At 32.3% G+C, this 25,128-nt stretch overlaps 2 protein-coding genes across 2 annotated transcripts; both read right to left on the bottom strand.

The window, feature by feature from the left end:
• LOC132552785 (syntaxin-18-like) lies at positions 1–11,535 on the bottom strand. Its single transcript, XM_060216978.1, has 11 exons — positions 11,371–11,535; positions 10,278–10,345; positions 9,400–9,515; positions 8,840–8,917; positions 8,057–8,123; positions 7,227–7,315; positions 6,639–6,736; positions 6,183–6,241; positions 5,720–5,789; positions 3,983–4,063; positions 1–2,883 (listed from the first exon to the last, which is right to left on the bottom strand). The coding sequence occupies exons 1-11, from the start codon at positions 11,533–11,535 to the stop codon at positions 2,788–2,790; spliced, it is 987 nt and encodes a 328-aa protein (XP_060072961.1). The 3' UTR covers positions 1–2,787.
• Positions 11,536–12,602: 1,067 nt separating this feature from the next.
• On the bottom strand, positions 12,603–23,793 carry LOC132552782 (uncharacterized protein C2orf42 homolog). The gene is made up of 9 exons (XM_060216975.1): positions 23,656–23,793; positions 21,895–22,585; positions 20,711–20,852; positions 20,258–20,419; positions 18,989–19,126; positions 18,145–18,249; positions 17,596–17,804; positions 15,703–15,862; positions 12,603–15,400 (listed from the first exon to the last, which is right to left on the bottom strand). Exons 2-9 carry the CDS (start codon positions 22,582–22,584, stop codon positions 15,204–15,206), a joined length of 1,803 nt encoding a protein of 600 aa, XP_060072958.1. The 5' UTR covers position 22,585; positions 23,656–23,793; the 3' UTR covers positions 12,603–15,203.
• Between the last annotated feature and the right edge of the window lie 1,335 nt (positions 23,794–25,128).

Genomic DNA, 25,128 nt, shown 5'->3' with positions numbered 1-25,128 from the left:
TTTAATTGCTGATGTTTTAATTTCCATTCAACTTTTGATAAAAATTTCTAGACTATGAAATTATTTAATGAATCTTTATTTGAAGTCACCTTGGATATTCAATTTAGCTATCAGTTAATACTGAAGTGAATCACTGTGTTTATATTTCTCTATTTTACCACTGACCAAACAGCAGCCACAACACATTTACTATTATAGTGAAAACTCCTATATGCCTACAGATGATATGTATAAGCTTGATAAATTGACACACAGATAAAAAATTTTTAAATCATTTGCATTTTCTTATTTTTTTTATTTTTAAGCATGAAATATTGCACATTTACAAACATGATAATTGAATTCTGTTTCAAAGTTTTTCAACTGATATAGAAATGCTGCATGCTGTAAACCCCTTTGAATGATAAATAAACATGGATTCAAAATCTGCTAAGAACCATATAAACAATCCATACTCCTACCTCCTACAAAAATACTGATAAAGGGACATAACTGTGTATAATAAGGTTCTTGATCAATATTATAAGTGCTCTCTCTCATCCCCAATCTTTCTTAGCTTTCTTCTCACTTTTCTATTTTTTCCCCTTTTTCATTCCCTACATATCTTTCAATTACTTTCTCACATAAAATCATTACAATCTACATAGTACCTGGCCCTGGTCTACTCAGAATGAAAAAAATCCTAAAAATTCCCTTTTTTTCAGTTTGTCTTTTCTCATGTGACTGATTTACTAAGTACATCATTTCTAAACCTGTATGCAGTACATATAACAGAATGTCTTGTTATGTCAAATGCTATGCATATAGATGTATCTATGAAATGTACCATGTAAGTGGATTTGAAAGTATTGAACAAATATTGACTGTGTTTTTTGCATGTGTTTGATTAGTGTTTACATATACATATATACATACAGGGAAGAATGTCTGTTTTTTCCATTGCTATTATGTAACTCATCAGTATGAAGGTGGATATATGTTGTACCTTGCTGTGTGAGACACAGCATTACAAATGTAATTAATTAAAGTACAAACATGTGTACATGATTGAATGTCCAATGTTTTCTTTTTCTGGTGTATGGTTAGGTTTGTGTACATGGGTATGAAATACATAGATAAATATTAGAAATTATGTGTACAGATATGTGAGAGTACCATTTGTATAAATATATAAACTAATGCATGCATATTATTCATTACATGTGGAAGTGTGTGTAGGAGGAGGCAGTTATTTGGAAGTGTGGACATTGATACCATATACAAACAAGTGTATATGTGTGCTCGCTTGTAATTATGCATATCTGACATTGGGTATGTAGGCATATGTGGTAAGATAATGTGTATGAGTCATCTCTGTTGCCTTTTGTACATTGTGTTGATGGAAAATTAGAAAATGAATTATGACAAATACATAAAAAATAAAATAAATGTAGGTACTAAATAAAGAACATACCGGTAGGTACTTGGCAATGCTATACAGATTGAACCTTTATCAGGTATGAAATTTCACTTTAGTAAAAGACTGTCATTCTAAGATCATTACACCCATAACAATTTCTGTGTAGGTGTCTGTATATAAAATGTTTTTATCAACTAACAAACAAATCATCCATGCATACCTACCACAATCAAAACCTACAGTCTACACTGGTAATTAAGATAGGGCATTGACTGGCTCATGTACAATTGTTCAGCTAGTAATTTTAATGGGTCAAGGTTTTTTGAAACCCTTTAATTAAATTTTAACAAATTAAAATTTCCTGATCTGTATGTAAAAGGATCTCCAATACACATGTGTCTCATTGTTTCATGGATTAAATTTTTGCAATTATATTAATGTACTGTGAAAAAGCAAAAATATCATCCCCATGGAAATATCCCACTATATGGTGACGATACCTTAAATTGAGACAATGACAACTGATCTGTATTTTACAAAAGGTAAAGTGTGTCATTTACTACAAAATCTATAATGCATATTCATATAAATGGCTCCCTGTGTAACAGGTATTCTTCTTTACTGATTATCCATGATAGCTGTGCATCAATGAAGAGTTCTGTTTCATATAATAAAACCTGCTAACATTAGATTTTTACAGAATAGTATTATTGCCTATATGAAATGTTCAAAATTAGTTTGATCCTAGTATAAGCTATGACATTATTTAAAGTGTATGTTTCGTAGATTCTATTTTGTATCTGAAGTCTTACGGATTGAATTTACTTTGTGCAGTATTTCTAAAGCCACAAAACATCACAAGTTGGAACAAAATTAAGCACTTTATCTTACACTACAATGTATATTCAGCATAATACATAACCATGTAGTACCTGTTGGCAGGGACATTCTCATTTAAATCATTTGAATCTAAACATTAAAACAGGAAAAAATTAGGATGACCTTCCTTGCACATTCATTTAATCTTAAATTGTTTGTGCATGAATATTTTTTATTTGTTTTAATCAACTATATTTAAAAAAAAAATAAAAATCTAAAATCAAATGAATTTCTCAGACAGGAAAAAACAAAAGATAAATCTTTGGTTTAGAAGGAGGAGATATAAATTATTTAACAGTTGCACTTGATTCTTAAGCAATTCAATCTGTCTGGCTGTTCTACTAGAATCATGCAGATTTCTATCTAACCCATCCTAATTGTTCGAACAATCAATAGCAATCACTTTTTAATTACAAGTAATAGAAAATAGCAATTCAAGTAACATTCATCTCACAAAGCAGCTTTGATACACAGAAATGTATTTTCATAATCAATATTTATGATGACACTTAATCATTGTACCAATGTAAGAAGAGTAAGGAGAGTGGTAATACCAGGAAGAAAAATAAAATCCACACACGTAATCCAGCACTATTCTTTATAGCCTGTAAATAGAAAAAAAAGGATTTAAAGAATTTAATGTCATTTCTAGATCAGTGTTTGCGAAATCATATATTCTTGAATATCTCTGAAGAGGTAAGATTGGGAAATGAAGTATTCCTTAAACCTAACTCAGTTACAGTATCAATCTTTAATGATTGTTGAAAGAAAAAGAAGTCAGCTATATTTTGTCACACAAACAGCATGTATAATGCATTAAGAAAAAATCAACTTTGAAAGGAGAATAAAGCAAGTTTGAGACAAACCAACACCGTAATTAATAGTAACTTTTAAAAAAACATATCAGCTCCTTCATTAGATCACTATTTGCAGTCAAGATAAATGGGGATGCTTCAGTATATTGAATTAAAGATTACTTTGTCACAGCTATTAAAAAAATTGTGAAGCAAGGATGAATTCTTGCAATGCCAATCTGTTAATGTGGCGTAGATCTTTTAAGTTTTAGATGGGACTCCATTTCGTCATTATGTCTTCATTCAATGATTTAATTTAATGATTAATGCAAAAATAGGTCACACATTAAGCTGTATTGGTGGATAATGTTTTGTTCAGAAATGACAAGATAAGCACTTAAATGCTACATGTATTTAAAAGTTGGTGTCATTTGGGAACACCTCAATAAAATAGATTTGCTCCCTTGATGCAAGTAAAATATGGAGTATACTATGCTTAAAATCCTTTTAAATCAAGTTAACAAGTAAAAAGCCAAACTCATCATAAAATTTGTCATGACAGTTTGCTTAACAGAACATTAAGGCTTTCCTTGTTCATTCCCAGTGAAAATCAACCTCAATACTCCAGGGATTACTTTCACTTAACAAGTGAACAATATAAAAATGAGTCACTTAACTGATCATCACAAATAGCTGATAATTACAACCAAGTTTAAACCATGACAATTACAAACAATGCTTTTAAGAATTGAAAAAGGTGCTTTGCACTCACTGAACCCTTATAGCTCCTGCCCTTTGACCTCTTTGTGGGTGAACCCATCTCTGACTTAGTTATAGGTATTTTTGATCCTCACTTCAGACTGATGATGAGTTTTGCCTATTATCACCAAATATATAAGAACTTATTTACCTCTCTAATTTCTTCATTTCCATCCTTGATATTTTCTGTAGCACCAACAACGTTCTCCGCTATTCTGTCAATATCTTTGTCCTTCAGATAGAATGAAATATATTTTCAAAAGTAAAATCAATTTAATGAAAAGTGATAGTTGATTAAATACCTTGTAGATATAAGATTTAAAGTCCCAAAATATGCACCATTCACCAAAATACCGAAGATAAAATGTAACCTATTGATATTTATAGAGCAAAAATTCAAATAATCTCAGAAATACTCTAGACTATAACATGTGTTGAAACTGATATAAAAGCTGTTGATATTCATTTACAATAAAACATGCCTCTATTTACAATTTGCCAAACAGTAGTCAGAAAATCATGCCACATCACATTTTACCTGGAAACACATCTACTACACCTGTGCGGTTTTTGTGTAACGGCCTTCTGTTTGTGTTTCCAGTTGGACCCACTTTCATTAATTTTCATTTGTTTTTATATTCCCTCAGAGTGTTCGTTTTCATCTTACAATGCATAATTATTAACTGGAAGTTTTCTCAGAAATTTTCTGAATCATGTAAATTTGCTAAATGATGCATATATTGTGGCTTTAATTTACCAACAGACACTATTAAAAGTCTATCTTAATGTTATTTGATTATCAATATACCTGTGTAAGAGTGGACTACTACCCTTCTACAATTAAGTAGTTAGGAACATGGACCTCATTCCAGTACCATACAAATTCAAAACATAGAATTCTCATATCAAAATTTTCATTTTTTAAAGGGCAAGCCTAATCTAATCCAATCAAGGTTTGTGCCATGTAACAAATACTGCATTGAGCTTTGGGTAATTTATCTGTTTAAAGACATGTCTTGTTACATTCCTGTGGAAGCAAATACAAAACTCGTTAATTTGTTTTTGATTGTTAACATTTAAATCCTTCCATTCTGTCATTCTACCACCATCATATAAGTCTGCTGAGTTTCAAAATGAAATCAATTGGAAAATGAGTAAGCAGATTTCAGATCAGGATTAATGCTAAACTACATATGTAGATGTCAGCAATTTTGTTTTTCATATCTGTCTCACAATTCAACGGGCACAACTAGGGACCAAGGGGCACCTAAAAAAATTTGAGAAAGACCCATACATTTCTCAAGAAAAAGAGATTTTTAAAATCCAAGATTGCCACTTATCAGCCATTCTGTTTTTTTCTGATCAGTCTGAAATAAAAAGGGCATAAATACTGAGCAAGGGGCTTCTGCACTTGGAATTTGAGAAAGATCCATCTTGTATTTTTAAGAAATAGCCATATGAAGAATTTCTTATTGACACACCAACTTAGACCACAATCACAGAACAATTTTAAAGAAAAAGGGACAAAACCCTCCCAAAAAGGTCATGAGATCAAAATATTGCACAGGAAAACAATATCCTGGTTACAAAGCTGTCCAAGTTTCGAAAATGAAGTTTAAACCTGATGAAAATGGAATCCTGACAAGAACCAAAAATAAAAGGGCAATAACTCTTACAATGTACAGATGGATAAATGCCACCGTTGCAGAATATATTCATTGATATGTTTTAATTTCATCATTAAGTGAGGTTCGATACAACTACACTTATTTTCACTTACCGATATGTGAGATCACCAATAGCATTTTACATACAATACCATATCTGTAATTCAAAATAGGGCAAATATCATATATTTTTATATGTAGATAATGACTTTAAGTCTTACCTGTTCTAAGACTTTTTCTGTGAATATCTCCTGAAGACGTGCTATCTCCACAACCTGACCTTCAATATGACTGTAGATATAACATAATAAATTAATATTCCTTCAAGAGAACTTGAAAAAAGTGCTAAATTCAATCAAAGATATGGTACATCAGATCTACATATCAGAAAAGTTTCTTTGTCCCATCACAACAAATATGTTAAAATAATGCAAAGTAAAAAATATAAAACATCCGAGGAGATTCCTAAATTTTATACAAACCTCTTAACCACAGAATTTAGTATATCCATACTTAGAATACTTAATCAAAAGTAATCAAGGCTTAAAGTGAATTGACTTGAAATCCAGAAATTTCAAACAATGAACAACTTTGGAAAAATATATATGGGCTGTCGTTTTTTTGGTGGTATAACGACACAATACCAGAATACAAAGATAACCATATAAAAGACAAAAAACTTACCTAACTTCCTGAGCCAGACTGTTCATTTCATCAAACAGTGTCTGGTTCTCTCTCTCAAACTGTAACAAATAACAAGATAAGTAAATATATTTACATTTAATGTGATTACCTTACAACAAATTTCCTCCAATAAAGTCTAACTGAGATGTCACCAAAATTGTATAAAGCAGTCCCTTCTCATAGAAAAATAATATCTCCAATGCTTTTTTTTCTCACAATATTTGCCTGTTACAACTTATACAAAACTCATTGACAAGTTTACTTCTGTTGAGGTTATTTGTTATTGTTTATCGATCTATTTATTTTTCTAAATGTCTTTGGATCAAACTGATCCCTACTATCTTATCTTCACTATTTGTTAACATTCTATGTCAAAACTAAATTCTCCATGATATATCTAGTTAAGCCAAGCAGTACAAAGAGAAGTAACTCTACATTGTAGAACAAGGTTCCTACCATCTGAGCATCCTCTGGTGAAATATCACTATCATCATCATCAAACATTGGATTCTCAGGTGGAAGAGAACTCCTTGAGGACTTTTCTGATTCCACAACTGTAATGTAGATTCAAACAACATCTGAGATGGCTATAAACAGCATCACCTATTTTCTTATTTGGATACTGTAATCAATAGTATGGGAATGTGTTCAGTGAATGATGATTATTGAAAATTGTTGGTTTTTTTAAAATAAAAACAATGGTATGGAAAAAATAACACCAGCTTGCATATCTGTCAATATGGTAGTAGCAGCAAAGGACTATACCAATTAAAACAAATTTCCAAAAAGTCTCGGTCTAGGCTTCATTATAAAGCAAGACAAGTAATAAAGAAATTGTAATATTGCAACATAAAGCCAAAATATGCAATTACAAGGAATCAGTTTTCAAAATGTTTAACTGAATGTTTCTTTGTATGAATATTTGAAATCAAGGAAATTTACTTTACAAAGCAGGTAGGAAGGAAAAGGGCAGGCACCAATTACAAATTCTAGTTTAGATAAGAAAAACAATCCAAAACTTTGTGTAGTTGATGAATTACATACTGTCCATGTTATTTTCTGTTTTCCTTTCTTTTGCCTCTTTTGCATCAAGAAGTTCTTTTCTCTTCTTTCTTTCTGGCTCCAATTTAGAACTGAAACAAAGGAGAATCTGATTGAACATTACCTGTTTTCTGTATATTACAGAAGTCTGATCACAGAGCATATAAGGTTAATTTCTAATAATATTCAACTGGAGTTCTTGACTTCATTCAGATTCATATGTCCAACAAAATATGAAATAATCACTGTAAGGTGTGATGGTGGGATTTATAATATCAACCTTATGATATTATACATGTACAGAAAAATCATGGTTATTCCAAAAAGAAATATTGAGGACCATGATTATCAGTATGAAATAAGCAACTTATTACACAAAATCAGAATATTTTTCATAAAGAATATTTAGGTGAGTGACATAACAAATTGTTTAATGAGTTTAATAAAGTCCATATCACAATAGCACAAGTATAAGATATTTATCATATAACCTGTTTTTCTTTTTAAAAATGTAGTAAGAATTCATTAATTTATTTCCTTATTAAACAAATTTATTTTGATGTTCACAGTGTGTTTCTCGCTACCGTGACAATTATGTGACACCAAAAAGATAGGATGTCACAGCAGCATTATTACAAGTGTCTTAGCATATCTATGCAAGGCTATGTGACAGGACAAAACAGGCCATTTATGTAATAGATCAGGGTTGAAACCAATAAAAATTCATGGAAATCCACTCATTGGTGAAGTTAATCAGAGTTGCTTGTTTGTAAAATCTTAAGAAAATATCAAGAAATTCTGAGAACCAATCAGATCATAAAATATCTACTTACATGCGTTTCCTATCAACAACTCGTTTTACACGCACAGCTTTCTGTTCACTATAAATTTTGCACACAACTATAAAGATAAAATTAAAACACATTAAAGCCAACCATTAAAGTTATTTGGTTTGTAACAAACAGGCTCTAGCTGTACATTATACGCTCTTCATGATTATCAATTTGTATTTTCTAGTTGTGTTTCGGCTACATAGCAGACAGAGTTGACCTTGATATGATTTAGGATGTTTTAAAGGGAAAAAAAACATGCTTTGAAAATATGACTATATGACTTTCTAAACATTTTAGGAGTTATACAGTGTATGGAGAAGGGGTAAAGAGTGGCATTTGTAGTTTCTGTGTACTTTTTTACATGGAAAATTTAGGTGGACAGATTCTAAAACATTACATGTAGTTACCATTTTACACTTGAAAAAAACAATTGTGGTTTGTAGAAAGGAAGGAGAAAGTAAATCAGTTGGTAGGGCACAGGAATTTGGAACAAATTCCAACCACATGTACAGTTAAATAAATCCACAAAGAGTACACCTTCTTTCTATGCTTATCAATACATTAAAATAACATTGTTTGATATTAAAATCTGTTAAAAATTATACTTGAATTTGTTATAGAGATAAATGTTGAATATCATATGTAGCATTAAAAAAATCCAATTCCATAAATGTCATGTAGAATGATAAAATCATGTCCCATTCAAAGTCTGTTAAAGATTCCAGAATTTGAGGTTTGGCTGCTATGTATATACACTGCAAGAGCAACAGTCAAATATGTCACCTTTTAGATATTCCTCTATCAGTCGAATAACTCCATCTCGATGATCTTTCACTTGTGGGTGGACCTTCTGAACTTCAGCTGTAAAGATATTTTGAGGAACAGTTTATTAAGAATAGATTCTGGTAAAAAAAATCTTTTCAAGAAATAGCGATAGCAATCTTAACTTTCAATCTAAGACTGGTACAAGTTGGCCATTTTGGTTTTTCTTTCAATTTCAAAATTGGTTAGACACAACAGGTAACCAGGGGAACTTTCAAAAAACTCAAAAAGAGCCATTCAATTGCAAAAACAAGATTTATTTAAGGACAGACAACAAGCAGTTTGAGAGATGATGGCCCACAAATGATTTTAACAGTCAATAATAATAATAATAATAATAATAATAATAATAGTCGTCGTGGTCGTGGTCATGGTTGTTGTCGTCGTCGTCATCGTGGTCATCGTCGTCGTCTTTCTGAGGCTGTGGTTGTGCTTATTTTCTGATAGAATAAATGAGTTTCGCCCATATAGATGTATTACAGTGTGTGAGGAATAAGTACCATCAAAACCTATACACTTACATTCAGTTTTCAGTTTCATGATGGTTTCCCTACATGTTTTGATGATATCCTGAGCATCTGAATCGATCTGATCTCTCTCAGCATCTGTCATTCTGGATGCTTCCATAGTCACGTGGCTGAAATACAGTTCAACTATGAACCAACATTATCAACTGACATTACTCATTTCATTTGTTATCTTGATATACTAGTTACTGCCTAGATCGAAGTTCTTTATTTTCCTCATACTAAATATTTCAATGCCAGTATTTCACTAAACTAAATCCTGGTACATTCGAGATTCTGTTTTCACATTTTTGCACAACTATATCTCATATATTTCAGAATCTCTTTGATCATATATCAATCATCTTTGTAACTGTTCTTTGACTGAACTATTTACTTTGTGAAGACATTCAACAGTAGTGTCCTACTGCAAGTTGACAGTACTGTTGTGGTACTACATTGGAAACAACAGAATATTTAGACACACTATAGTAGTTGATACCAATACATGTACAACAGAATCAGATCATCAGATCTTATTCTTCTACAGGTACATGAAAGTTGTCTTTTTCTGCAGTATGTTTCCTGTGGGACAACATGTAACTTCTCACTTAGAACTAAGTAAGAAGTTGGGCTTATTGCAGATTAACATCTATTTTATAGTGAAATGTTGTGCCATTAAATTAACATTTATCTATGTGTGATACATGTATTCACTTTTTCCCTTATTATATGGGAACTCAAACTTTACTTCTAAGATATTAAGGAAAATTCAAAAGAGTTAAACTAAATAATCTCCCTCTGGTTCAAAGACCCAATCTTACCCATGGGTGAATGATATTTATTGATATGCTTTACTCTATATGTCAATATGTGATTTAAGTATAACTCACCTGCCTGCATTTACATACTCTTTCCTGTGTTCGAGCAGAAAATCTCTCAGTCTAGTTATATTGGACACCTAATAAGGAAAAAAAACACATCAGTCTACTCAACAGAAATTTAAATTGCATTAAACCAACCAAACAAACAATGACAACAAATTTCATTGCATTTTTTTGGTATTTAAAATTGTTTCAATACCAAAATATGTATAAACAAACATAGTTACCATTAAAACAAAAGTTCTTAAAACAGAAGAATGGGAGGCAGGGGTTGGGGGCGGCAACTATGACCAAGTGTTAAACAAAGCATAGCCAAATTGACTACAGTGTTTACCATCTCGTCACTCTCTTTTCAACTTTGATGTACCTAGGATTATCATACTGCCAAAAATTGATTCCTTACCCTCTCTTACAGTATTTCAAGTATGCTTCAGAATTGTCATATGTCTGATGAAGGTGACTGTGTAGTCATTTAAACATAATACTTAAATCTTGTACCGGTTGTGTTGTAAAAACTTTTATTTGTACATATTAATTTCCAACCTGAAGAACATTTCCACAAATAAACACACTGATGATTACATACACAGTACAGTGGTTATGTACTCTTAAACATACATGTAAGAGGTCGTTAGACGGCCGATTTAACAACTGGTGTTAAAGCGATGACTGTTGTGTATCTCGCCGTTTAATATCCTCCAAATGTTCAAGGTGAATATTTGTCTCATGTTAATAGAAGGAATGTGTGTACTAGAAAGCAGGAAATGGTATTTGGTATATGGTTAGATATATATGCAATCCCTGCTATTTTTTATCAAGATATATGTGCCACTGCAGCTGAGCATTGAATCTCATTAATTGGGATGGTAAAAGTAATTCTAACCTATCGACAGGCCTACCATTTCTATAATTTGGACATTTGTTCCGATCAATGGTATAGAATGTAAATGTGCAGTGTGAGTAAATCATAGAATAAAACAAAATAAGTTTGCACTCAAACAAAGGGTGATATTTCCGAATATAACAATCAAACTGCTAGTGCACTCGCAGTGTCATTTATTCTTTATTGGGCTCGGTAACGGTAACAGAGCAACACATTTACCATTTCCTTCGCTTTTTGTTCGAAATCTCCTTTCTGTTTCGACGCAGGGAAGATGGAATTAGACGAATTGTTTTTCTTTCCTCCATTTGCAAAATCGCCCAGAACCTTGTTCCTTGATTTTACTGTTTTAATCGTCGCCTTGAACAGATTCGTTACATCAGCCATTCTCGCTGGTACTTTCGACGTGTTTTTTTCTCAACCGGAAGTGATCGAATATAGTCAGCAATGTACGAAATGCCACAAAGGTTACCAAGATGTCGACAGAGAGCGTTAACAGTTACCGCCATGTATCGATTTTCTGATGAGTAGCTGAAACACCCTTATTATTAGTAGATTATTTGATAAACAATTTTATAAATTGTTAGTCGTGGTAAATCAAATATGATCAGCGAGTTATGCCTTTTTGAAAAAAGCAAAACACAAATTCTCAGCAATATAAATGACTTGAGTTTATAGATAAGGAAAACATTACAATATATATAATTTCACTTACATTTATGAAGCATTTCCATAATGAAGAATTCATATTATCACATGAGGCCAAGTGAAAAAATATCAGATGTAAAATTTTGTAGCATAATTCTCAATATAAAGTAATATCCTTTAAGATCACCACTGTTATATGAAGTTTAAGCCTCTGCATTTTATGTCTGTTCTGTTGACAACTTTTATCATAATTGTTTAACCTGATAATTTTTTTAGACCTTAAAGCTTGATTAACGTTATTTTATGTTTTATGAACACTTTCCTTTCAGAACTGGTCATGACTCATTAAAGAGTCATCTTAATAATCTCATTGCCAACTATTCTATTTCCTTGTGCGATATGATGTTGGATATTTATGTTGCTTGTTAGTATACCAAACTGTTCCATTGTTAATCTGTTTCAGAGACATACATATATACATCTCTACTTGTTTTCATTTGGTAATGTAAAACATACTTGTATTGACCTAGATGTACAAGGCAGGTGTCGTTGATGAAGCAGAAGATGCTTGCTCTTTCAGACCACCTGGTTTTATCCTCCATGTGCTTCTTAAGGCATCTTGTTGTAATCTTTTTTCCTCCTTATTTCTTCTTCCAGGTGTTGCCCTTATTTCATCAAATTTGACTTTGAATTCAGATTTTATTGACATTTTTCAAGTTTCATCTTCAAAAGTAAAACAGTTGTGGTCTGGACAAAAACCATTACTTCTACACAATTTGAGGGTTGAAGAACAACAACAGACAAGATCACAATTAACAAATTTTAATAACAGCTCAAAGTAAATCCAAACTTTAACATGGCACAATCACCTGTGCCTGAATTCTCTATAGGTTGTCTTGATTGGAGAGTATTGACAATCATGTCATTTAGTACAATAAGTTACTATTCCTGTATTTACATATAAAACTCTTTAGTTTACATGCATCAAACATTTTGAGGATAAATGAAGTGACACATCAACATGTTGGTGCTATATTCCTTGCTTTACATTAAAATATTACGGATCATGCATATCTAATTCTCGTAACAGCATGGAGGTCAGCAGTAAATGCCAAAGAACCAAACACTCTTCACTTCCTTAAATTTTTGCTAAGGTGGTGGTATCTAAATTGGATAACCAAGCCATCATTTCATTCGTTTATTGAAAATTCAGAAGATGAATGAGATACATTTTAGGCTGTACCACAAAATGTAGAATATCAAAGAATGCTGTGACGTTATCAATTTGTTTTTTTTTCATTTTTGCGAAACATCAGTATCCCAAATCCTAGCTCAAAAAATTGAGTATTTTGATTTCAAAATTAACAATTTTATTATGAATATAAGTATTTGATGGTTATCTTTAGAATCTGTGTCAAGTTTTAATATTTTGTTTGCACAGATTTGTTCCAATTTTCCTAGAACAAAAGCAGTCCTAGCATGTCATTTCTTAACAGTGAAAACAAATAACATTTGCCAGTTTCAACAACATTGACGTCATAAAATGATCAACTATGGACCAAAAGTGTTCTTAAGTCATGTAATTGGAAAGCTTAAGTTGTGATGTAAATACAGAAATAGAATTTCCTTTGAGAAAAATGCTTCAATTTGAGTACTGATCCAATTTGGGAACTATAACCCAAGATGGACAAAACCTGCCCTGATTTTTGTTTTTGAAAGAAAACTAGCTGAAGCATGGATTCGAATTAGACTTGACAATATTTCATTCAACTGTTCACTTTCAAATTTAATTCTTTAATTAAAAAAAAAACCAACCAACACTTTCTTCAGCTAGGAAATGGGTTGGTCACTGTCACCATAAATTATTTAACCTGGTAGAGCTGGTCAGCAATACAGTATTGGATTCAACTGGCTTGTGTTGATGTCTATGCCAGTATTAGTCATCACAGTAAACATCAAGAATAAGAGTAGATGAAAGCTACTGAATCATATAGTGTAAAGCCAGTAGGATATTGTCTGAGATTTTCAACACTGGAGATTACTTCCATACCACCATTTACATTTATATCTAGCTTTCACTATCAACAGTATGCAAAGCAAGGAATATTTACAAGAGTTTGTTATTTTACTAAGACTCGGGACAACAATACATAATGCTGTACTTACTTACATATACAGAAAGCAAAAACTTCACAACATAGACAACAGTATTAAATTTAACTCCAGATTATTTTTAATAAATCCAATTAAATTTCAACATACGTCATTAGATGAAGATGTTGGTGAATCTTTTAACGTATCATTGAACAAGAAAAACAATTAGTTCCCTTTTGTTTAAAAATGAAGTGAATGACTCATATTCAGGTATTGCAGAAATTTTGTTGTCAAAAGAAAACACAGGCAAAGTACAATTACAATAAATGAATATTCTCTTAAATAATGTTAAGTATTTAAGTGGAGAGTTTTATATTTATTACAGTGTATTTGTGGCGAGATCTGTTGGTAAAACCTGGGGAATACTAATTGTTTGAAAGGTGTGCAAGTGAACACAAACCCATTTACTCATATAGGAAAACTTTGCTGTCTTTCATGATAATTAACAGCGCAGGTCTATATCTACTGTACCCTGAGAAGTACAATTCAAGTAGTAGCTTGTGTCTGTGTTCATTAAATTTTATGGCGAGGGAAGCAAACATTTTCTTTCATTAGTCTAATATCAATGTATTCCTTAGCTTTTGGAAAATTTTAGAATCTGACATTTCAAATTTCCATACTAAAATTGATCTTTTCTTAATCCAAGAACAGACCAGTATAAACTTTTCGTCAGTACAATAAAACATGTAGACAACTTTGAAAATAATAGTGTAAATGAAGCCTTTGATTTGGTGAAAGCTTCTTAGTGCCAAGTATAGCCACCTTGACAGCATGTCAATCAAGTTTCTTTTAAATGCATTTCCAAGTCTGTCTCCCGAACAAATATCAGAGCAATTACTAAACATTTTCATATTTAATTATCAACCTATGTTATCTCAGGATACAACTTGCAAACGCCTAATACAGATATTTCAGAAAAACAGATAAGTGGTTTTCCCATCTGACAATTTAGCAATTTTGATGGTACTACTAGTCAGTAACATGTTTACAACATTGAGACTAAATTTAAATGTTGTTTCACATTATTTTTCAATCTTTAAGATATATACAAACACCTAAATGACATTCATCAAAACCAGGAGTAATTGCCTGTATCATTTCTCTCTATGTCACACTTGTATCTTCACAAATCTTACTGAATGACTTGTCACTAGATAGTTAACACATGCATACACACTCTAACTTGACGAAACTAGCACACAACCCTCTGGCAAACCTGAATTAACATACAGGTCTCATTCATACAATTATCATCATAACTCCTGTACATGAATGGTCTGAACAGGAATTTCTGAAGGAGTGGCAACTAATCTATGTTCAATCTGTCCATTTCTTTGATGTCCATATTCAAACTTGATCCTCAATTCTCCTATTCTGGTCTTTGGAAGGATGTCTGGTATCCATTCTATTATAAATGGAGTTGGTTCCTTTTGGTCTGATGTAGAATTTCCTGTATGCAATAAAACAGTGGTATGAAAACAATTATCCTTGTTGTAAACACATTTCAACAGCAATAACAATACCACAACTTTTACATGATTTGAAAATTCAGGGAGTTTAAATACTAATATTTCATTCATTTCCTTCAAAAAATAATTTTTTGCTTGAATTTACAATTCTCAAGTTATATTTGATCAATGACATGATTTTAAGTAAATATAAAAGTGGATTTCTGGAGTTCCTTAATATTTCAATCTAGCCCCAACAATGATAGCAAAAGATTTATGGAATTTATCACTCAAGTTTACTTACCAACTTTGAGGTAGGTCTTGAGCTCAAATGGCCTGATAGGCATAGGACTCTTCCCTTTAAAAGCCTCATCAATGTTTTCAACTTCTACTTTGGGAACTTCATATAAATCATAGGTCCCATCTCGATTCTCTACAAAGTTTCTAGTAATGTCCAGGGGCATCTGGGGAAAAATATTAGTATAAAGAGTAAATGACAATATTAAGAAGAAAGTTCAGCTGCAGGTCTAGGACACAATAATTCATATGATGTCTATGACAATGTAGTTTGTACCAAATCAATGTCAGTAAATAACCTGGTCACTGACGAGAAAAAACAGTGGCAAATTACACCTTTTTTTGAGGTATCTCCAATTACTGATATTTTTCCATGATCACATTACACCGCACACGTAATGCAAATGTGTAGGTATGTTTTCACTTATTCCTGTTATTAAATATAAGTCATATCAACTGCTCTATCGTAAAAATGCAAACTTATTCCTGTTATTAAATATAAGTCATATCAACTGCTCTATCGTAAAAATGCAAATTAAGTTGGTTATTCACAAACCCGAGTAACTGCAATGATTCCTCAAAGATCTTAATAAATTGAAAGAAAGTATTTTCATTTTTCTTTTCAAAAACATGAAATTGTGATCACTGCATTTTTGAGTTTTTAATTGTATAAAAGACCATTGGTGAAATCCTGATTTTCATGATTGTTTCCGACTTTATTAATTACTTTTCCCCCCGAATATGGAAGTCATGATGAGTACAACTGCTTACAGTCACCATGTTTCTGTTAAATAGATTCCATCTCCATGTTTCTATGAAACTGGCAGTCATGGTGAAATCCTGATTTTCATGATTGTTTCCGACTTTATTAATTACTTTTCCCCCCGAATATGGAAGTCATGATGAGTACAACTGCTTACAGTCACCATGTTTCTGTTAAATAGACTCCATCTCCATGTTTCTATGAAACTGGCAGTCATAAACAGTTTTTGGTTTTGAAGTAATGTGCCTCAATTGTAACCACAAGCTAATCATTTATTGGCCGTGATAATGAAATTAACAGTATGATCTGATTATCAACTTCCCTTAAGCACCCATGCACGACACCAGGATGTATTAGGCCTTACCAAAGGCTCCACACCTCCTGTGCGTGTATAACTAAATGGTATGGAGAAAGAAGCCATCTCTAAAGGCCCCACTGTTATGGCAGGACTTGACTGATTGCAAAGTTACAGAGCAGACACAACCTTCTCTAGTTAATCATATTGGCTATCATGAGAAACTAAAGTTTTTCACCTTTGCCTTTAAAGGAAAATACAAATTAAATATGCAACTTGTCACTTTACAGTAATTCATATTATGTAAAATTTCACTGCTCTACTATGAATGATTTCAAAGTAATGAAAGAGACAACTTTCTATACTTCAATATTTAGGACCCATAAAAACCCCAAAATTTGAGATCTTCTGCAGTACAAACAAGAATTTGCTATGTCACATACGTGAGCCTATAGTCACAATAGGGTATCCACCACTATGTGATAAGGCCCGCATTATGGTAGTGTCACAATTCATAGCGTCTCCTTTGGAATGGCTGGCCTAGCCAGAATGTTGACTGACAATAATTCCACGCTGAAATTCTCTGTTGAATACATACATTTTTTTCTGACCTCATGTATGCTTAACAGTAATTAGGCCAAACGTAACAAAGCAAAATCCAAGCGTTACAGTACCATCATGCTAAGTCAGCCTTAGGAAAACAGTGAAGTGTTTATATACTTTCATAAATCTAATGTAATTTTGTTAATCTAATGAAGTTAATCTAGACAAACTTAAGAAATAATCAACATAATTAAACTTGAAAACAATTTTTGCAAAAGCATAATAATGAAGATAATTACCGCTTGTGTGTCAAAGATCTGCTTGACATGGACAATGTTAGTGATGTGCCATGTGTACTTGGTGAAAGTTCCTAGCGGAAGTGCATCCTTGCGTACAAATCCTGTTGTAAAGTTCGGAAGTCGTTTCTTTCTATTACCAACAGAAATTCTTTGTTGTAGACAATCAAAGAAAACCTGTGGAGCATGGAACACCAGTGGATCTGGATTACCTGTAATATAAGAAAAATTACATACATCAACAGATCAAGAACTGACAGCAAAATTTTAATCAGATAAGTGTTCTTATGTGTGATATCTGAACTAGACCTAATCCTTAGGTTATTTCTTTACATAAGGGATTTAACCATACAGTACTGTAATATATCAAGATGCACAGATATTGTATATATATTGCGATATAACACCTTTCATAGTTTTGATATAAATTGTGTCTCTCTGTTATGAAATGAACATTTTTATCACTGTGGCTATACTTTACAATTACTAAGAGTAATGACAAAGGAAATTGAGAAATCAAACAAAATCTGAAGAAATAGCATACTGACATACCATCAAACTGATAATGCATAGTCTGGTTGACTCGCTCAGTGACACTTCCAAGCCACTGGTAAAATGACACCATTACCTCAGACTCTTCAATAGCAGACAGTGTTGCTGCAAAAAAAAAGAAAAGAAACTTTGGTGCCTTGTATCGCATTCAAAATAAGCAAATTCGCATGAAAGACATCAAAACTCTTTATAAGTTAATCCACTTTAGGTGGAAATTAAAAAGTAACACACTTAATAGTAAAACTTGTTCTAATCCAAATCAATCTAAACACCCATACACATTTATATACTGTAAACTTTGTAAAATATAAGCACAATGAGGATAAGTCAGTTTAACATTATGCCAAATGGTAGAACAATGGTCATATCAATTTTCAATAATAGTAGTGGTATTTGACGTTTATTTAACAAAAAAGGTATCAGTTTATCCTTTCAGGTGAGCTTTTTTTCTGGGATATCATAATTCAGCCTTAAACCATAAACCTATTTGTTGAACCTAACAATACAGCACAAGGCACATGTACAATGGTTGAGATAGTGTTAATCAATCCTATATCACAAAATTAATGTAATGAGCAAATATGTAATATCCTTGATATTTTAATACATGTATTATAAATAAGTGGTGTTTAAATTCAATACATATACTATCAGCTATATACCCACCACCATAGGTTGATCAGATTGTATTGCACAAAGTCAATAGGCATCCTGGTAAAATGTGTTTTATCATTCCAGTAACCTACATCAACTAAAGTATTGAAGTTTTCCTTAACTTAACACAGATAAGAAAATATCAAGATTAATTTTAGTACAATTGTATATGACATATCAAAGTGCTCACCTGTACCTGGCTTTTTGGCATTAGGAGTTGCTGGTTTGTTCTGTAGTTGGGCTGTTTTATTAGGACTAGCTTTCTTTGGACTAGGTGGTGCGGGTGTGTTTCCCTCTTGTAACGTTAACAAAGCATTACTTGCCTGGACTGAAACAACCATTTATCAGCACATTAAGAAATAATTTTAGTGCAAATGAATCCAGTTTTTACATCAAAATAAGCAAACATTTTATAACAGTTCAACTTCTTAGAAAATGTTTCTCTGAATGAAATCATGTATTTCAAACCCTACTTCCTAAGTAGCAGTATCTAACTGATTCTGATTTCAAATGATAAAAAAGCACTGAGCTCCATAATATACCGTAACCCTGACTAACACATACTGCACACACTGTTACTTGATTGGAGAGCTGAACCAGCTTCCGTAGCTGTGTGAAACATCTATCACTTGAATTTGGAGTAAAATTAAAAGCAAGTGGTTCAATGATAAAATCAATGATAATTATGACTCTTCATTAACAAACACATAAAACACAATTATCCGGTTGCAGTTGAATTGTGTGTAAGTTTGAAAACAAAATATAATATCAACCCATTCTCACACTTGCACAGAAATGTGGCATAAAGATATATTAAAATTTGTATTTAACAAGCAGTGTTATCACAAATGCCTATTTTCCTATATTGAGGATGCTCTACTCAATTTCTAAAAACTGAACATGTACTGTAATATAAACAAAGGAAACATGTCACTCATTGGAAGGATAAGACTTGAACACAAGTTGGAGTAACCAGAAAACAACATATTTTGCAGCACATAAATTTGAGGCTCATTTATCATTCAAAAAGCTTTTGATTTCCAACATAGTAAATGCTCTGCTGACAAAGGTCATTAGATGTTTCAATCACTTTCTTTTTCTTTAAAAAGACTTCGATCAAATTCACATAGAGATTGAATATGAGGTCATTTCTAAAAGTAGATTCATCATTACTAAACAGTATAAAGAACTACTGACATTAATAATCTGATCATCTATCAAATGCCTCTTGTTATTCACAAAGGGAAATAACTACATATGACCAGTCATATGCCAAAGTCAGCAATCTAGAAAAAAATTTAGTGTGGAACAGAGGTATCTGGATTGTCGAGGGTCAAATGTATAACTCTAATTTTATATTGGGTATTCAGGATCATGACAATATTGCTAAACTATATGAAAGTATCTGCACATGCAATAGTCTACATGAAACAACCCTTGTCAATTGAGATCACTTTACCTAATGTATCATCTTTTTTCTGTTTTTTCATCACTGGTGGCAGAAGATCCTCTTCTGCTACTACTACCTCTAGTGTAGTCGGGTCTCCAGTGTCCAGTCCAGTGTCCTGGGCCTGATAAATTGTCACAATCTGACGCTCTGGGGATGGGGCTGACTCTGCCACTGTGAAGAATTCCCTTAATGTACTAACAGTATAACAGTTCATACGGAAGGACTGTCAACTACTTTTATTTGAAATCATGAAAAGACAAAATTCTAAAAATATCTTGCTTTGTATAAGTACTTCAACAGCAGTTAAGAATTGAGAAGACCTAGATGAAAAACTCACTTTGGTTTACATTCAACTCTTGTCCATTGAACATCCAATGCCAAATTACCAGAAGACATGTGATAGCTTGTGTACATGACAGTTTGGAAGTTCTTAGTACAAGTATCATAAACAGCACTACTTACAGGCATCAACTCCAGTAGAATCCATGTTGATGTAATATTCAAATTCTTCAGCAAGCTTCTCATCACTAGCAAATGCGCAAACACAAGCATACAAATGGACACATCGTCGCATCATGTCGTCTTTTCCTCCTGCTTTGGCATTCTAAGTTTAACACAATGGACATCACATATATTCAATGAATTCATTTCATTTGAATTAAAGATTTATTGTTAAATTGATTTTCATTTATTGAAAGTTCTCATTGTTATAACATCATTTTGCATTGTCATTTAAAAATTTTGTAATAATGATAATATCTAGTCATAAATACATTAGATCTTCAGTGTACATGTGCACATTTTATGCTCATGTAATATCACTCACAAACGTTCAATTGTAACAAAATTGTTAAAATATCAATACACCAATATCATGGTCTCTAAATTGCTTATTATTTGCCTAAGAAGTAGGGAGAAAAGAGTAAGAAATTTAAACTAAATGAGAGATGGGAGTTATTTATTTTATAACTGAAATTGCCTTGATGGTCTTTTAGGATGACTAAAATTCTTGGTGCTTTACCTGATAGTTGAAAAAAAAAAAGATTTTTTTGTTCATTTTTTTCCCATTAGTAATAAATAATGATGGGACAATAACAGGTTATAATTGATAAATAATTGATTATCTAACCATTTAACCTCATCTGATACCATATTTGATCGTAATTTTTTCATCATCAACCATCAGTGCTATGATATTTTGTGCTTTAGCAGAAACAAAATTCATATTCTTCACGATAAAGATGCTGATTGTCAATAAAATTAATTCTAGGTAAATGATCAGGAGATATTTTAAGTTAAAGATACAAAAAATATATTACTGCCACAGAATATGCATTCATGTTCTATGAATACACTGTCAGCCAATGATGTAATCGATTAACTGCACCAACCTAATTTGATTTAAAGAATAAATGAATATGAATTATACCTGATTTATTATCACAACTCATGAAATGGCCTCTAATTTCTTCTGTTAATTTTTTTTTCAGATATTTCATTTTTCCTTGTTTTATTCCTCCTTAAAAGTAACCGAGAATTGAACCCCTCAAACAGAACAAGTCTTAGTATAATACCAAAAGAAAATGTTACTGTAACCATTAAGTCAGAAACTGCAAAATTCCAAATCAGTTTCAGCCACTACTTACTCTAAAGGCTTTACAGCTACATTGGAATTTGTGCTCTGGCTGTGAACGATTTCTTGAAGTTTCAAATAATGAAAAGTGTAAGAATCCAAGTGGCTGTTTTGTAGTAGCTTTACACTTCACAACCATAATGTTCTTTGTCACTCTCTGAACAAGAGGACCAGTTGTCTCTGTAGCCAGAAGCCAAATGGCTTGTTTGGTATCATTTGACACTTGAAGAGAATTAAGTACAGAATTTTTTAGTGTCAGTGGGTGAGCTTCCTGGTTGCAGTCGATTGCAGCTTTTATATGAGGGCATGCATCTTCTTGAGAACCCAATGGAGTACTGTGTGAGCAACTTTCAACAAAGCATCTAGCATTCTGAGACAAAATTGCTGGATCAACCACTTGTGCTGGATTGCCATCAAGGTCTTGTACCAATGGCAATTGTACAAAGCCTCTGTAGTCTGGACCACGATCCCGCAGCCTTACTGAAAAAACTTGAACAGTAGATCCAGTGATAATCTTTACAGCATCTGCACTGTGGCCTCTTTTTTTCTCCTTTTCTTTAAATACAACATCACAAGTCTTGTTCTTACAGCTGATGCCTCTAGTGCCATTGTATGTCCCACATTTCGGACATTTTCTCACTCCCCGCAAAGTGGGCTTGCCTAGATCTTCAAATAAAGTTTTTAACTTGTCTGGGGTTGTCATCCTGCATTAGAATATCAAATATCAAAATTTTACAATTATGAAATAAATATAGTTGTATGACACACAGGTTAGGTCAAGTGGGTGGTTAAATTGCATGTATGCTTCTATAGCTTATCTATTATCTGATGTTTCACTTATAAACATGATGAATGAAAGAATTTTGTGCTCTATTTTCTGACATCTATGCAATCTAGATTCTAGATTAAGTCAACTTTAAATCTTGTGTACAGTTCCAATATTGTTCGAATAGCTTGCTTTTATTCCATATCAGATTATTCAAAATAAACACATCTCTCTGAAACTGAAATTGATAGACATATCAGAGTCCAACCTTGTAATTTTAAACTAGGCATACAGTTCATCCCTAACAATGTCATAATTAAAAAAAACATGGGTACAAATCTTGAATTTCGCCAATTTCAGGGTGGGGGCAGGGGTAGTACTCTCATTCTGGGATAATGGGGAACAATGACACATACATGCTATACAAATTATTCAGTACAAGGTAATATAACTTGCTACATATATGCCAAATTATGGCATATGCCATCAACAAAGCATCAACTCTGCAAAATTAATGGATCTGATCATTTCTAATACAGATTTTAAATAAAAACACCCAACAAAAAATTCTTTGAGTAACCAATTGATTTCTCTAATCAGGCCTACCAGTATGCGGGATTTTGCACAAACTGAAATGTGGACATAACAGCGTGCATGATCACATTGTACAGGGATTCTAACAATTTACCTTTATGCATTACTGATAGACTTCCGAAATCTCAAAAGTATTTTCACACCTCTGTATATTGTGTCACTTTCGAATTTATAATGAATGCATGCCCGACATTACGTCTGATTTCACTGCCAACTCTAAAATCAAATTAAATAGGATACGTTTTGGTTCAACGTAATTGAGAAGACCATGAAACAATTTTGCTAAAAAAGCAACTAAACTGTAAATCCCGAAACCAGAAAACGGGTAAACGCCCAAAGAACCGTCCGTGTTGTTATGTCTTAAAACACTGTTGACTACGCAGATTTCAGTCAGAAATAAATTATTGGGAATACCTGAGTCTGTTGAATACCCAGACAGTTAACTGTATTGTGCCTCTTCTTTGATTCTGCTACAATCTTATTTCACTGCGCATAAGTTAGAAAGCAAACTACAATTATTCAATGTCGGCCTTATATTGCTGTCTGCTGCTCGCTATCTTTCCGCCATGATACCTGTCTCTTCTAAAGGCGGTCAAGACGGAGCACTGCATTGGCTGGGAAGTGACACATGATCTGTGGGAGCTTTTGATTGGTGAATATGTTAGACGGGGAGATCAACATTTTACTTCCGGGTTAAAACATCCTGGAGAACCATGGAAACTTTTTTTAAAACTTAAATTGTGACGATATTAAAATGTACGTTAGGTCGGAGGTAGCGATCGCCATTCATTCCCCCGCTACTACAAATTGCAGCCGTCGTTGTGCATTGATATGCGCTTGACTTTTGATTTGTCCTTATGTACTAATTTTTTTTTAGTTTTTCCCCCTTTCTTTTCATTCAGTACTATAATTTTTCTTTTAATTACGTTACACAGGTGATACTTTCTATTTTATTGGAAATGACATTTTGTTAAGGTTAGAATTCACATTATTTATATGTTAGGTATATTTTATTAATACGATGCATTTTATTTATTACCGATATTTTTGTACGATAAGAAAGAAAGTATAGCATATTAAATTTTCTAAATACACGTTTATCGATTTTCATACAGATGACCCACATTTAAGCTCGTATTTTCCATGCTTGTTTTAAGCTATCAGTATTTGTTTTGTTTTTACTTTCTTATTTATTTGTTATTTTATTTTTTTTTTATTTTTGGGGTTTTGTTTTTTTAAGCAAGGATATCTTCAGAGCTTCAATGTTATCATGCCTAATATAATACATTGGTAACCTTCAAAACAGTACTAAAATGAAAACGAATGTACTGTTTGTAAACTAAATTGATTATGTCACCGAAAAAATTGGCATTTGAACAATAGCAGAAGAAAATATTGAAATATATATATATTTGTACCCGATGAATGACAAAATCCTTTGATTCATTATTACAATGTATATTGAACAGTACATAGCATTCGGTCTTATATTCATCTAACCTTTATTTAAATACTGGATAAAAAATATAAACATGTTAATTCTAGTACAGCGTTAAATGATCTCTACAAAGAAAAGAGGTTTCATTTATCCATTTTATGACAGCTGTAGGGAAAAAAAGCATCGTCATATCAGCGGACTTGTATGCGAGTAAAGAAAAGAAAAAAATCTTTGTGGTATATGACTAGGTTATTCACATAAATAAATAAATACAACAGTCGGAGATGAATATGTACTCGCAACTTAGATATGTATGTTCAGTATAAGAATAACTATATCATATTTATCATATGAGGAAGCTTATTAAACTTTACATACAAAGCCATGCTGGGATAATGACGGGCGTACTATATTTACCATGGCGGTATTCTTGTTATTTGTATTATGAT

The sequence above is a fragment of the Ylistrum balloti genome, unplaced genomic scaffold (assembly GCF_031769215.1).
Source record: "Ylistrum balloti isolate Yb309-2 unplaced genomic scaffold, AGI_CSIRO_Ybal_v1 Utg370280, whole genome shotgun sequence".
Taxonomy (NCBI): domain Eukaryota; kingdom Metazoa; phylum Mollusca; class Bivalvia; order Pectinida; family Pectinidae; genus Ylistrum; species Ylistrum balloti.
Note: the sequence above shows the minus strand (reverse complement) of the source record. Positions and strands in the feature narration are given on the sequence as shown.

What these genes read in the sequence shown, in the direction of transcription:
- LOC132552785 (XM_060216978.1), bottom strand. Translation starts at nt 11,535, where the DNA reads ATGGCTGATGTAACGAATCTGTTCAAGGCGACGATTAAAACAGTAAAA. An exon ending in CATGAAACTGAAAACTGAAT is followed by an intron (nt 8,918 to 9,399) that starts GTAAGTGTATAG and finishes ATATCTTTACAG; the next exon opens with CTGAAGTTCAGAAGGTCCAC. An exon ending in GATAGAGGAATATCTAAAAG is followed by an intron (nt 8,124 to 8,839) that starts GTGACATATTTG and finishes TTATCTTTATAG; the next exon opens with TTGTGTGCAAAATTTATAGT.
- LOC132552782 (XM_060216975.1), bottom strand. Translation starts at nt 22,584, where the DNA reads ATGACAACCCCAGACAAGTTAAAAACTTTATTTGAAGATCTAGGCAAG. An exon ending in TATGCATTATCAGTTTGATG is followed by an intron (nt 17,805 to 18,144) that starts GTATGTCAGTAT and finishes CTTATATTACAG; the next exon opens with GTAATCCAGATCCACTGGTG. An exon ending in AGATCTTTGACACACAAGCG is followed by an intron (nt 15,863 to 17,595) that starts GTAATTATCTTC and finishes ATTTTTCCCCAG; the next exon opens with ATGCCCCTGGACATTACTAG.